General features: G+C 38.6%; 1 protein-coding gene across 1 annotated transcript in view; it reads left to right on the forward strand.

The window, feature by feature from the left end:
- THOC2 (THO complex 2) overlaps positions 1–15596 on the forward strand; it is an 89992-nt gene that overhangs the window by 10487 nt on the left and 63909 nt on the right. The window contains exon 5 of the mRNA XM_012664850.1: positions 4550–4716. Coding sequence (XP_012520304.1) covers positions 4550–4716 — 167 coding nt within the window. The remainder of the gene's footprint in view (positions 1–4549; positions 4717–15596) is intronic.

A 15596-nucleotide genomic window follows, 5' to 3' on the forward strand; every position in this document is an offset into this window, starting at 1 on the left:
TTCCTGGGCTCAAGTGATCATTCCACCTCAGCCTCATGAGTAGCTAGGACCACACCTGGCTAATTTTTAAAATTTTTTATAGAGATAGGGTCTCACTATATTTCCCAGGCTGGTCTTGAACTCCTGGGCTCAGGTGATCCTCCTGCCTCAGCATCCCAAAGTGCTGGGATTATAGGTGTGAGCCACCAATGCCTGGCCTGCAAATACTATTTCTTAGAGATAGTCTAGCATAGATTTTTATTAGCCTGCTTTTGAAGGAATTCTTTCTGGATGCCAGATCATTTTCTTTTGTTAAAAACATAGTTTTTCTTTGTCTCCTTAAGGTCCATTCTGTCAGGAACGTGATGATTGAGGCTATAATTTTGTTTTCTTGTCTGAAATGTATAGGCTAGACATCTCTCCCAGTCATGTTTACAATATTATCCCGGTCTTTTATTTTCCTGATAAGAATCTCAATTTGACCTTATTTCTACACTAGCCAACGTCAGTTTAATCATTTCTTGCCTCTAGTTGCAATCACTGTAACATATTGGCCATCTTGTCCATCTTGGGCAAACTCCAGTTGCTTTTTAGTGCATTTCTTCAGAGATGTATCATTCAAAAGGTATGAACTTTCCTCAAGATTAGGGGAATCATTTTTATTATCTTTGTATCACAAGCACCTGTCGGATAGCCTGGGGCTACATAGTGGGTAGTTATTTAATATTTACTTAAATGAAGGAATGAATCTGTGGCCATTAATAGGGCTGCGGTTTCTTTATTTTTCCACTCATTCCCTTCTAGTACGGTTCCCTGTTTGTTCCTCAAAAGGCATTTTGTGTGTGTGTTTGCATATGTGTATGTTCCTTAATGTAGCTGGTGGTAGAGGTAGGGAGCTAGGCTTATGATCTCTGTTAAGATCACATGACTATCAATGCTTGGGCTTCACAGAAGCCTTTCTAAGATGCCTTGAATACAAGAGTACTTACGTTCTACCACAGCTGCCATTAGGAACAAAAAACCTTGGACATTCAAGCTTACTGATTATTACTAGAGTCTCACTGTATATGAAATACCTTAACTGTTATTTAAAACTCTAAGGTTTTAATAATTTTCTAAACATTTAGTTTAGCTACCTTTTCCATCTTATGGATGGAATTGATTGGACTAACTTATGGCACCTGAGATATTTAATAGAAAACTCAGAAGCCACTTTTTTTTTTGTGAAAGATGCAAAGGTTGGTATCTGTTATAAATAAATGTGCATACCTCAGATTACTGCCTTAAATTGCACCTAGAAAGAAATGGATAGTTGACAGTACAGATCACTGATAGAATAGCCTTGGTGGAGTAATACTGTTAAATAAAACACAAGTCAGTGCTTCATATTTCAGCATGTTGAAAATGTAAACTTCAAAGTAATGTGAATGAAACACTTAAAAGATTTCCATCTAACATGTTGCTGTTCTAGTCCTTATTCACAAGCTTTGTAAATTTAGCCTAATGGGTAATTACAAGCCAGCCAGTTTTTCAAAATTACAATTTTTCAAAATTCTGTGTTTTTTTGGTCTTCTATGACAGAATTGAGTGTTATTCATTTTTATTTAGTGGTTTAATTTTTATGTTTAGTAAATGTAGGAGAAGTTATATAATTGGATAATTTGCTAGATCTTGTGTAATCCATTGTCACTGTTATAGCAGTTTGGGGGCATTTTTCCAGCTTTATTTAGGCTTAATTGACGTATAATAAACTGCACATATTTAAAGTATATAATTTGAGTTTTAACAGATGTATATATCTGTGAAAACATTAGCACAAGCAAGATAATGCACATTCCTATTACTCCCCCTCAAGTTTCTTCTTGCTCCTTTGTATTTATCCTTTCTCACTCCCTCTTTCACTCTCTCTGGGCAACTACTGATCTGCTTTCTATCACTATAGATTAGTTTACTTTTTCTAGAATTCATCTAAAAGTGGAGTCATGTAGTGCGTACTGTTTTTTTTTGGTCTGGCTTATTTAATTCAGTGTAATTATTTTGTGATTCTTCCATACTGTTGCCTGTATCAATAGTTCTTCCATTTTTATTACTGAGTAATATTCCACTGTATATGCTACAGTTATGCTATGCTGTAATTTGCTTATCCATTTACATGTTGATGGACATTTGGGGAGTGTTTCCTAGTACAAATAAAGCTGCTATGAATGTTTGTGTACAAGTTTTTGTATTAAAAAAGACATTTATTTCTCTTGGGTAAATACCTAGGAATGGAATAGCTGGGTCATATGGTAGGTATAAATTTAACTGTTAAAGAAACTGCCAGTTTTACAAAGCGGTTGTACCATTTTACATTCCCACCAGCAGCATTTAAAGATTTTAATTGCTCTTTTGGAGTCATTTTTACATGCATAGGCCATACTTTTTGGAGCTACAGGGGGAGGCAAAATATTTAGAAGTTTTCTTCCCAGGACTTTAGGAAAACATCTTTTTGGAGAATTTATGAAAATTTGGAGCTCTTTTAAGTAAGACATGATCACTGCTCTAGTCCTTCTTTTCCTTAGTGTGAGAAATGGAAGAAAATGTGAGCTTAAATTCGGATCTCATAAAAAGAGGGGAAAAATACTTGTTATTTGGAAGATTTGGTTTTTCTAAGTGATTGCTAAGGTACTATGAAATAGACATTAGTTTTAGAGCATTTAATATTAATAAGTGTGGAGTTACTGGAAGTAACAGGAGATCTTCTCTTACAGAATGTTTGGGTCAGGAATAAGGAATAGGTTATATAAGAATTTTCTTGGAAAAATCCCCTAAATCATCCATAAGGTATAAGTGCTTAGACCTAACATAACTTCGTAAGTTCAACACAGTTCTCTTTTCCTGTAATGTTAGAAGAAATTGGTGTTTATTTGCTGGTCCAGTGAAGTGGTTAGCTTGTATTTAGGGGCTGTGTCTAATGAAAAATACATAATTTAAACGATCAGAATCCCATTCAGCTTGATGAAAGGCATGTGGGAACTGACATAAACTGAGAGAACAGCAGATTGATATCTCATGTTCATTCTGGGTCATCATTTTTTAAAAAAAAAAATTTTTTTTAAGACTAGTCAAGTGCTGTAGTGAGATGGGGGGAAGAGCAGAATGAGGAGTCTGATCTATAACTGACTGTGAACAATCAATTGAGGTAACTCCTTACCTTTGGACCAGCCCATCAGCGTATGTTTTATTGAGAGGAATGGTGTGTAGAATTGCCTATATCATTTAAATTATTTCTATTTCTCTCCCCGCCCCCTCTCTCTCTCTGCTGTGTGCAAATGGTTGAATTCTCATAACTTAGGCTAGGCACGATGGCTCATGCCCATAATCCCAGCACTTTGGGAGGCCGAAGGGGAGAATTACTTGAGGCCAGGAATTTGAGACCAGCCTAGGTAACATAGTGAGATCCCATCTTTACAGAAAATTAAAAAAAGAACTATCTAGGCATGGTGGTGTACACTGGTAGTCCTACCTGCTCAGGAGGCTGAGGTGGGAGGATCGCTTGAGGCCAGGAGTTCAAGGTTGCAGTGAGCTATGATCACACCACTGGACTCCAGCTTGGGTGACAGAGCAAGACCCTGCCTCTAAAAGAAAAAGAATTCTCATAACTTAAATGTACATATGATGTAACTGCACTATATTATAATCATGGTAACAGCTGAAGCCGAATGCATATAGTGTTAATATATTAAGAATAGGGTGGCTGGTAGGGACATTTATTAAATCCATGTCCACCAATGCTTTTTAGTTCACCCTGGGAGATTAGCAAGGATAAGTAGCCATGAACACCTATTCAGTGCTTCTTTCCTTTATTTTTTCTGTTTCTACTTAGGCTGTTTGTTTTCTTCCTTCTCTCTTTACTTCTGTCATCTCCACTTCCTTGTTATGTCCCCAACTTTCTTAATATTCTTTGATCTCTTAGTATCAGTAGTATACCACTTTTCCCCTTAGAATGCTGCTGAAAACATAGATATAAATCAGTGGTATAATTACATTTTGTAGCTTTGTTGTATATGTAAGATAAACTAAAAATTGATTCTGAAAATGATGTTCCACTTTCATGAACCCGAACTTTTAACTGTTTATCAACATTCCAGATACTTCTGCCTGAAACATTTAAAGAAACCTCTTAAGTTGCCTAACTTTTAAAATGCATTGTTTGATTTTCATATTTTGCTAAGAATATATAATGTTGATCTCTCACCAGTCTGAATAATCGAGAACTAATGAGACAGTGTGGAATAGAAGAACATTTGCTTGACTAGTGTCTCAGGTCCTGGGCTCCAGCCCTAGGTCTGTAATTAACCTACTCTGTGATCCTGGGCAAATCACATTTTCATCTCTAAAATGTGTAGAGTGGACTTCCTGGTCTTGAAAGTTATGAATATTTCCCTCTGGGGAAGGGGGAAGCAAACTTGTAAAACTTGTTTTTAAAAACATTTTTATCTTGATATATAAGTTATCCCTGAAAGTTAATGGCTTTAGTAGAAATGATGTATAATCACTTTTGAATTTGTGTATGTCTCATCTGTTGCAGGATGCTTTAATCTGGATCCCAATAGAGTTTTGGATGTCATTTTAGAAGTGTTTGAATGCAGGCCAGAACACGATGACTTCTTTATATCTTTATTAGAATCTTACATGAGTATGTGTGAACCGCAAACACTGTGTCATATTCTTGGGTTCAAATTCAAGTTTTACCAGGTAAAAAAAAAATGTGTATATATGTATATATAGAGGTTAATTTGTTAATTTTGTGTATATAATTTAATTCGAGTTTTATTTATAAATGATTGGTTTTTAGCTCAGACATTCTAGCAGAGGAGATGGATGAATGGATAGCTAACAATGCAATGTCAATATCCTATTAATATATTAGTGTGAATGACATTATATGAAAGCCTAGAGGACAGCATGATTAATTTTTGCCTTGGGAGAGGTAGAGTTAGGGAAGACTTTATAGATGTAACCTTCTTTTAACCTGGTTCTTGAAGGATGAGTAGGAGTTCATTCAAGTTTTCTATGCAAGAGTAACAGTGTGAGAGTGAAGATGTGGCAGTGTGAATCTACATAACAGATTGAAGGAATGGTCCAAGTCTGGTGTGGCTGGATTGTAAGGTGGGAAAAGAAGGGACAGGGAATAAAGTTGGAAAAGTAGGTGTACTTTAGTTTGTCACCGACCTTAAATACGGTGTTAAGAGTTAGAATTTTATTTTATAGATAATGGCTATGGGAATTTTTTATGGATGTGAATATATATTTGAGGCACAACTTATATTATTATTCGCTTAAACCACTATGATAGCTATCAAGCTAATCTGTGCCTCTGATTATTTCTCTTTTGATTCATCTTTCATATTATTGCTGCTGTTGCTTTCTAAAAGAGATCTAACTGAGGCACTTCACTGCTCAAAAGCCTTTGCTTATAGGATGAAATTCAAACTTCTAAATGTGGCAGAAAAAGTTCTTCACAATCTGGCACTGTTCTTTCTCTCCAGCCTTATCTTTAGTCATTTTTCACTTAAATCTAATATTCTGGTCATATCAAATGACTAGCCATTTCCTGAACATAGGTATAAACATTGCTATGAAACTTTGTTCATGTAGTTCCTTATAATTGAAAAGCTATTCTTACTCAACTCTCTCACTTTTCTTTTCTTCATCTTGTGAACTCCTATTTATTTTTTAAGATCAAATGCCACTTGCTCTGTGAAGTCTTAGCTGATACTTTACCCCTGCAGAATTAGTCCCTTCTTAATCTGTATTCTCCAGAAACTTCTCACATTCAGTAAGTTTTGTTAGAATAAACTGTGTCTATCTCGTTTGCCAGATTGTGAGCCATATATAACAGGTTCTGTGCTTTACTAATTTCTGTGGATTAGTTTACTGCTTCGTCTATAGAAAATGCTCACTAATTGTAAATGAGTAATCTATGTTTTAGGAAGATAATTGTCTTGATAGCATGGAGGATTTTAATGTAATAAGGCCTCCATTGTCCTTTTGGTATAGCTTTGCTAATTTATCTACTTGCCTGGAATAATCAGCTAGTCACAAAAGACTCATTCATGGAGTGCTTACGGTATGCTGTTGCTTTGCTAGGCACTGTGTTCTGGTGAAAAGGAATGTCTTTACCTGTACACTTGGGGCTTGAGTTTAGGATAAGAGGATTCCTTTTAGGATTCTCAAATGATATACCACCTACTGCTTTTGCTTATCTTTTATTTTCAATTCTCTGGATGCTCCAGAATTGCGGTCCCCAACCCCTGGGCTGCGGACCGGTACCGGTCCATGGCCTGTTAGGAACCAGGCCACACAGCAGAAGGTGAGCAGCCGACAAGCAAGGGAAGCTTCATCTGTATTTATAACCACTCCCCATCGCTCACCACCCCACCCCCACCCCAGTCCATGGAAAAATTATCTTCCATGAAACTGGTTCCTGGTGCCAAAAAGGTTGGGGATCACTGTCCTGGAAGACAGAAGAGAAAGCAGATCATAGTTTAAAAGCATATGGTTTTTCGAGACCAAACGAGACACATGGCAGAGTTTTTGGGCAAGAATACCTTTGTTCAAAAATTAGCAACGGCAGCTGTCCTTTTCCTACCGATAGCCGGAGACTTCACTCTCAGTATAGAGAAAGAGAGGTTCAGATATTCCATCAGATTTTAAGAGGCACCATGCTTGCTTTGGGTTTGAGAACATAAAGCCAACTGCTGAAGTGACAGGGTAGCTGAAATTTAATTTGGGCATAATTAAGATACAGATTAGGGCCTGCATGGTGGCTCATGCCTGTAATCCCAGCACTTCGGAAGGCCGATGCGAGAGGACAGCTTGAGGCCAGTAGTTCAAGACCAGCCTGTGCAACAAAGCAAGACTCCTGTCTCTTTAAAAAAAAAAAAAAAAAAAAGAAAAAGAAAGAAAAGAAAAAAAATTAGCTAGGCATATTGGCATGTGCCTGTACTCTTAGCTACTCAGGAGGCTGAGGCCAGAGGATCACTTGAGCCCAGGAGTTGGAGGTTACAGTGAGCTATGATTATACCACTGCACTCTAGCCTGGGTGACAGAGCAAGACTCTGTCTCAAAAACAAACAAAACATAGGGCATAAGATACAGATTAGGGCTCTGGGGACTGTATGTTTCAGAGCATATAACAGTGAATAAGTGGTAACCTATTGTATAATATCAAGTTTTACTTGAATGTGAATTTTAGAATTAAAAATCTTTTTATAAACATTCCTGATAATGTAACATTTTTTGAGTTGAATTAAAATATACCTGGGGAATTTGAGAATATTTGAATAGGTTTTTTTTTTTTTTTGGTAGATAATGGGCGTTTTCATTCCCAGCTAAGAAATACTTGATTTCAAAATAACCTGTTCTTGGAAGTAGTAACCGTCATATTGGTCTGTATAATACCGTTTCCTTGTTTCTATTGCCAGAGCTGTCTTGTCATTGTGGGAATCAGCAGTCTTAAGGGCCACTGAGGGTAGGGGAAGAAATGTCAGAGATTTTTGATTATTTGTGGTCTAGGAGGTAAAGTAAAGAAAGCTACCAAAATCAAGAACTGCTTGGGGGTGGGAATGTGACCTTGAGAGTTGGCTCCCAGGCATGTATGGTTGTGATATGTTTCATATTGTATAATATTTGATATCTGTCTGTCTTTAAATGCTTCAGTAAGTTGTTGACAGTCTGGTCACTCCATTATACAGTGGCATTTCCCTCTTTGTCAATAGCAGATTATCTGTAGATTGATACTTTGGTACCATGTGAATGTCCAGTTTCTCATCTTTGCTTGAGCCAGCTCTTTCCTTACCGGTTCCAATTTGTTGATTTACTAATTTTATCATGCCCCCTATATTTATTAGTTGTCATTTTTCTGTAAAGAAGAGTTGTCCCTTATCATCTTGGCCTGTTTTGTTTCCTTGAAATATAGTTCCTATTGGAAAGGCAGGACAAATGATTAAAATTTTCCGATAATTACCAGGTACCTGGAGTAAGGAGTTTCTTTAGTAGCAACCTCCAGTGGTGACATGAGTGATGTGTGTGTGATAGAGAAAAAGAGTGTGGGTGTGTGCATATTTGTGTTGACTTATGTTTTCAGTGGATCGATCTGATTTGCAGCGGTGGATGTTGATGAGTTTCTGAATATGTTTGAAGGTAGAGCCAATAGTATTTGCCGATGGATTGGATGCAGGAAGTGAGAAAATAGAGTTAAGGACTATTTTGAAGTTGTTTTGGACTGAGCAGCTATTTTTTTTTTTTTTGAAACAGAGTCTTGCTCTGTCACCTGGGCTAGAGTGCTGCAGCATCAGCCTAGCTCACAGCAACCTCAAACTCCTGGGCTCAAGGGATCCTCCTGCCTCAGCCTCCCGAGTAGCTGAAGCTACAGGCACGCACTACCATGACCAGCTAATTTTTCTATTTTTAGTAGAGACGGGATCTTGTTTTGCCCAGACTGGTCTCAAACTACTGACCTCAAGCATTCCTCCTGTCTTATCCTCCCAGAGTGCTAGGATTACAGGCTTGAGCCACCGCGCCTGGCCCTGAGCAGCTATTAATAAAAAGATGGTATTGTCATCAATTTAGGGAAAGTTTCAGGTGGAATGGGTTTGGAGTGTTGGGGAGGGAAATCAGGAATTCAATTTTGGACATGTTAAGTTTCAGATGTCTCTTAGATATTCAAGTGTAATTACATAACTGATACGTGGATCTAGTAAATAAATGAATCTGCGTAAATAACTGGATATATGGATCTGGTGGTCAAGAGAAAGGACTGGCCTAGAAATAGAAATATGGGTATCACGTATAGCAAAAGCAATCTTAAGCAAAAAGAACAAATTGGTAGGCATCAATTTACGAGACTTCAAGCTATACTACAAGACTATAATAACCAAAACAGCATGGTACTGGCCCAAGAACAGGGACATAGACCAATGGAACAGAACTGAGAACCCAGATATAAAACCATCCTCATATAGCCATCTAATCTTTGAGAAAGCAGACAAAAACATACACTGGGGAAAAGAATCCTTATTCAATAAATGGTGCTGGGAAAACTGAATAGCCACATGTAGAAGACTGAAGGTGAGGATCCACACCTCTCACCTCTCACAAAAATCAACTCACGGTGGATAACAGACTTAAACCTAAGACGTGAAACTATAAGAATTCTAGAAGAAAATGTTGGAAAAACTCTTATAGACATTGGCCTAGGCAAAGAATTTATGAAGAAGACCCCAAAGGCAATCACAGCAACAACAAAAATAAATAAATGGGACCTGATCAAATTAAAAAGCTTCTGCACAGCCAAGGAAACTATCACGAGAGCAAACAGACAACCTACAGAATGGGAGAAAATATTTGCATGCTACACATCCGATAAAGGGCTGATAACTAGAATCTATATAGAACTCAGGAAAATCAGCAAGAAAAAAATCAAACAACCCTATCAAAAAGTGGCCAAAGGACAGAAACAGAAACTTTGCAAAAGAAGACAGAATAATGGCCAACGCAAGAAACATATGAAAAAATGCTCAACATCTCTAATCATCAGGGAAATGCAAATCAAAACCACAATGAGATATCACTTATCTCCAGTGAGAATGGTCTTTATCAAAAAGTCCCAAAACAATAAATGTTGGTGTGGATGCGGAGAGATAGGAACACTCATACACTGCTGGTAAGACTGCAAACTAGTAGAACCTCTGTGGAAAGTATTATGGAGATACCTCAAAGAGCTACAAGTAGAACTACCATTTGATCCAGCAATCCCATTACTGGGCATCTACCCACAAGAACAAAAGACATTCTACAAAAAAGACATCTGCACTTGAATGTTTATAGCAGCAGAATTCACAATTGCAAAGATGTGGAAACAACCCAAGTGCCCATCAATACATGGGTGGATTAATAAAATGTGGCATATGTATACCATGGAGTTCTACTCAGACACAAAAAACAAGGGTGATATAGCACCTCTTATATTATCCTGGATAGAGCTTGAACCCATTCTACTAAGTGAAGTATCCCAAGAATGGAAAAACAAGCACCACATTGTACTCACCGTCAAATGGTTTTAACGGATCAACACTTAAGTGCAAATATGGTAATAACATTCATTGGGTGTGGGCAGATGGGAGGGGGTGGAGGAGATGGGGATATACACACCTAATGGGTGCGGTGTGCACCGTCTGGGGGATGGGCACGCTTTAAGCTCTGACTCGGGTGGGGCCAGGACAATATATATAACCTAAACATTTGTACCCCCATAATATGCTGAAATAAAAAACAAAACAAAAAAATGTGGGTATCAAAAGCATATAGATGCTAATTTAAAGATATGATGATACTGGATGAAATCATCAAGGGTCGTGTATAGAGAGACAAGAGAACCAGGGACTGAGCCCTGGGCACTCCAGTGTTAAGGGGTCTAGGAGAAGAGAGGAATGAGCAAAGATGGTAGAGGAGGAACAAACATGTAAGAGGAAATAAAGAGATTGTGGCATTTGGAAGCTAGATGGAGGAAGGAATGATTAACTCTGTCAGATGCCTCTGATAGGTTATTTAAGGACTGAAAACTGACCATTTATCATCAGCGAGGTCAAAACTAGCAATTTTGGTAGAGTTGGGGTAGTATTAAGAGAGAATGAGAAAAGTAGAATTGTAGACAATGAAAATTGACAAGCAATTGCTGCAAAGTGATACAGACAAATGGGGTGGTAGATGGTAGGGGTATTAGTTCCAGGAGAGATTTTTTTTTAAGATGGGAGGGAGAATGTATTTATATGCTGATGGTAATGATTGAGTAGAAAGGAATACTGGTGATATAGGAGAGAGGAGAGAATTATTGGAGCAGCGTTCTTGAGTAGGATAGAGAGAATGGAGTTTAGTGCGTAAGTGGATGAATTGACTTTTTATATGAGCACAGAGTTCATTTATAATAACAAGTGGGAAGGTAGCATATGGAGGTGCGGTTATTGGTAGGTAGGTAGGTGTGATTGTGGGAGTTTCTAGAAGTCTAATTGATCTAATTTTCTCACCGAAATAGAAAGCAAAGGTCATCAGGTGAGAGCGTTTGAGAGTGGAGGTATTGGAGGTTAGGACAAAAGGTAGGAGGTCCAGTTATATGCCAAATGATGATGTTTTGGTCAAGAAAGCACTATATATATGATAATATGTGACAGTGGTCTTATAAGATTATTATGGAACAGGAATGCATAGCTGAAGAAGAGGCAAGAGTAAAGGAAACTGCAGGAGAAGAATCCCCAAGAAAATTAACAGGGAAGGGTTTAGCAGAAGCTTTTGAAGACCTCAGCAAGCTCCTTAAAAAGTTTGAAAACATGGACCCCAACACCAAAAGGTTTTCATTAATAGAAATGTTCATTTTGTGTTATTTGCTTATAAACAAATCTATCATGAAAAAAAGAAACCAAACAAATCACCATGAATATATTTCTGAAAAGAGTGATACCTTCTCAATAAGAGCTTCAAGCAGGTCCTTCAGGTGGTATTCCAGAGGAAGGCATTGTTATCATAGGAAATGACAGCTCCATGCCCATTATTGCCCCTGAAGAACTTCCACTGGGACAAGATGTGGAGGTGGAAGACAGTGATATTGATGATCCTGACCCTGTGTAGGCCTAGGCTCCTGTGTGTGTTTGTGTCTTAGTTTTTAACAGAAAAATTTAAAAATTAAAAATAGAAAAAAGCCGATAGATTAACGATACAAAGAAAAGATATTTTTGTACAGCTTTACAATGTGTTTGTGTTTTAAGCTAAGTGTTATTACAAAAGAATCAAAAGTTAAATTAAAAAGTTTATAAAGTAGACTGGGCATGGTGGCTTATGCCTGTACTCCTAGTACTTTGGGAGGCCGAAGCAGGAGAATCGTTTGAGGCCAGGAGTTTAAGACCAGCCTGAGCAACTTAGTGGGACCTTGTGTCTATAGAAAATACAAAAACTTAGCTGGGCGTGGTGGTGCATACCTGTAGTCGCAGCTACTTGGGACGCTGAGACAGTAGGGTTGCTCAAGCCCAGGAGTTCGAGTTTATAGTGAGCTGTGATGATGCCTCTGCGCTCTAGCCCGGGGCAACAGAGTGAGACCCTGTCTGAAATTTATAAAGTAAAGTTACAGTAAGATAACTTAATTTATTATTGAAGAATGAAAAATATTTTAATAATAAATTTAGTGATCAGCATTTATAAAGTATACAGCAATGTCTTAGGCCTTCATATTCACTCACTCACTGACTCACCCAGAGCAATTTCCAGTCCTGCAAATTTCATTCATGGTAAGTGCCCTGCACAAGTATGCCATTTTTAAAAAATCTTTTATACTGTATTTTTACTGTACCTTTTCTATGTTTAGATACACAAATACTTAGCATTGTGTTAAAATTGCCTTCAGTATTCAGTACATTAACATGCCTTACAGGTTTGTAGCCTAGGAGCAATAGGCACTACCATATAGCCTATGCAAGTATTAGGCTATATACTCTCCAGGTTTGTGTAAGTACATTCTGTGATGTTTGCACAATTATGAAGTCACCTAAAGGTACATTTCTCAGAATGTATTCCTGTTGTTAATGCATGACTGTAGTTGAGCGAACGGATGGCAATGACATAGAGTATGATTGGCCAGCAGCATTAAGGGCCTACTTAAGTCCAGATACATTGAATTGGTATTATAGAAGAGTTGTAACTGTTGGTAATAAGGCTTAAGATATGCAGTGAGTGGTTGAGATAGAGTAAGGGAGAAGATCTTTGAAGAGAGGGGTTCAAGAGAACCAAGAGGCCACGTGGTAGAAGGATCACCTACATGCATATGAAAATCTCCAAAAGTTAAGGAGGGAGTAGAGTTGGAGAGAGTGACAGTGATCTTAGAAGCTAAGACCATTGCAAAATGAAGGGCAGTAACCCAGGGGTCTGGGTGGCAACAGCAGGACATCATTGAAAATGGCATAGTAGGGAACTAGAGAGCACTGTCCCTCCTCAAAAGCAACTGATGAACTGGTAAAAACTGTCAATTAACTTTGAAGACCTCTAGAATATAGTAAGAAAAAAAACCAAAAACAAACTTTAAACACTAAGGAAATGGCTTGGTAAAGAATAAATCCTCTGCTTTAGAGTAAGAGACTGCTGTGGCATTTTAAATTGTCTGCCTGCTATCCCCTGCCCCCAGATCAGTAGTGGCCATGATGATAGAAATCCACACCTCTGGTGCAGGTTGCTAATGCCAGAGGAAGCAAAGCATTGATCTGTCTGACTGTTCCCCGAAGGACTCCCTCAAGGGCCTGCCTTTGTTTCTTTTGGCTGGGAGTGTTCCCAAGGCTGGGGCAGCTTTTGCCAAAAGCATTTAAAGGTATTACTACTGTCTGTAGCAGCTTGGAGCAAGTGACAACATTTGAGACAAATAATAGACTGGAAAGCCTGAGAAGGAAGATGTTAGAAAAGGAGACTCATGGGGAATGAGGGGTTTCAAAAAATTCCCACAAATACCAGGAAATTAAGAAGGTCGTGTATGTACCCAGAGCTGGGTACATGCTTAGAAAAGGCCTGAGAAAACCCTAAGCTTTCAGCTGGATGCGGTGGCTCACGCCTGTAATCCTAGCACTCTGGGAGGCCAAGGTGGGAGGATCGCTCAAGGTCAGGAGTTCGAGACCAGCCTGAACAAGAGCGAGACCCCGTCTCTACTGAAAAAAAAAAAATAGAAATTATCTGGACAACTAAAAAAATACAGAAAAAATTAGCCGGGCATGGTGGCGCATGCTTGTAGTCCCAACTACTTGGGAGGCTGAGGCAGAAGGATTGCTTAAGCCCAGGAGTTTGAGGTTGCTGTGAGCTAGACTGACGCCATGCAGAGCGAGACTCTGTCTCCAAAAAAAAAAAAAAAAACCCTAAGCTTTCTCCTCTGGTTGCTATTCAAGCTCCGCGCAAGCAGAAAGTGAAGACTACAGCTGAGTGGTAAATGGCCTGGCCAAACTTTGAGAAGGGCGCCTATACAGAGCCAGTGTGCAAAGACTTGAAGGATATTTGTGCTCATTCTTGTATGTATGTGTGTGTGCACGCCTACTCTCTCTCCCTGTCTCTCTATCGCCTTCTCCCCTCACCAGCTTTTTTGCTCTAGGCCTTTAAGAAAACTGTGAATATACTACTTGGCTACTAAGCTAACAGAACATAGCTTTTAGTGTCTACACATGACAGAGAATACAGGCTTTACAAAGAGTTTAGAAAAGTTACTAGATTTGCAAATAAAACAAGCATCATCAGCTGACTCCTGGGGAGGAGGGAATTTGATTTCCATAGTTGTCATGTTATATTCAATATGTCCAGGGTTTCTTTAATTAAAAATATTTTTTGAAGACAGGGTCTCACTCTGTCACCCAGGCTGGAGTAAGTGGTGCTATCATAGCTCCCTGCTGCCTCAAATTCCTGAGTTTAAGCAGTCCTCCTGCCTCAGCCTCTCAAGTGGCTGGTATTACAGATGCATGCCACTATGTCTGGCAAATTTTAAAAAAAAATTTTTTTTGTAGGGACAGGTTTTGCTCTGTTACCCAGGGTGGTCACAAAGTCATGGCCTCAAGCAATCTTCTTGCCTTGGCCTCCCAAAGTGCTGGGATTACAGGCGTGAACCACTGCACTGAAGCCTAGGTGTCAGAGTGAGACCATGTCTCTCTCTTTTTTTTTTTTAATTGGTATTTTCAAGTAGAATTTTTTATTATGATAAAATATACATCAGATAAAATATACCATTTTAGCCATTTTAAGTGTACAATTCAGTGGTATTATGTACATTCACATTGTTGTACTGTCAGTAACAACCATTCATCCCCATAATTTATTTTTTTACCTTGGAAGACTGAAAATCTATACCCTTTAAACACTCCCTCCCCATTCCCACTCTCCCAACCCCCTGACAACCACCATTCTACTTTCTTTCTTTCTTTTTTTTTATTTCAGGGTATTATGAGGGTACAAACATTATGGTTACATTTTATGTCTTTGCCTCACCCGAGCGAGGGTTAGCGGTGTACCCTTCCCCTCTACAATGCTCCCTGTGTCCTTTAGTTGTGGGTTTACCCCCTCCATCCCCCTAAGCCCTGGAGAGTATTACTGCCACGTGAGCACCCTAGTGTTCAACAGTTAGTACCAATTTGATGGCGAGTACAAGTGGAGTCTGTTCTTCCGATCTCCTGATACCTCACTTTGGATAATGGGCTTAAGTTTAATCCAGGAAAATATAAGAGGTGCTAGATCACTGCCGTTTCTTATGATTGAGTAATATTCCATTGTATACATATACCAAATTTTAATAATCCACTCATTAATTGATAGGCATTTAGGTTGTTTCCACATCTTTGCAGTAGTGAATTGTGCTGCCATAAACATTTGGGTGCAGATGTCTCTATTGTAGCATATCTTTTGCTCTTTTGGGTAGATGCCTAATAGTGCTATTGCTGGATCGAATCGTATTTCCATTTTTAACTCTTTGAGGTATCTCCAAATTCTTTTCCACAGAGGTTGCACTAATTTGCAGTCCCACCAGCAGTGTAAGAGTGTTCCTGTCTCTCTACATCCTCACCAGCATT

The sequence above is a fragment of the Propithecus coquereli genome, unplaced genomic scaffold, assembly GCF_000956105.1.
Source record: "Propithecus coquereli isolate 6110/MARCELLA unplaced genomic scaffold, Pcoq_1.0 Scaffold92, whole genome shotgun sequence".
Lineage (NCBI taxonomy): Eukaryota > Metazoa > Chordata > Mammalia > Primates > Indriidae > Propithecus > Propithecus coquereli.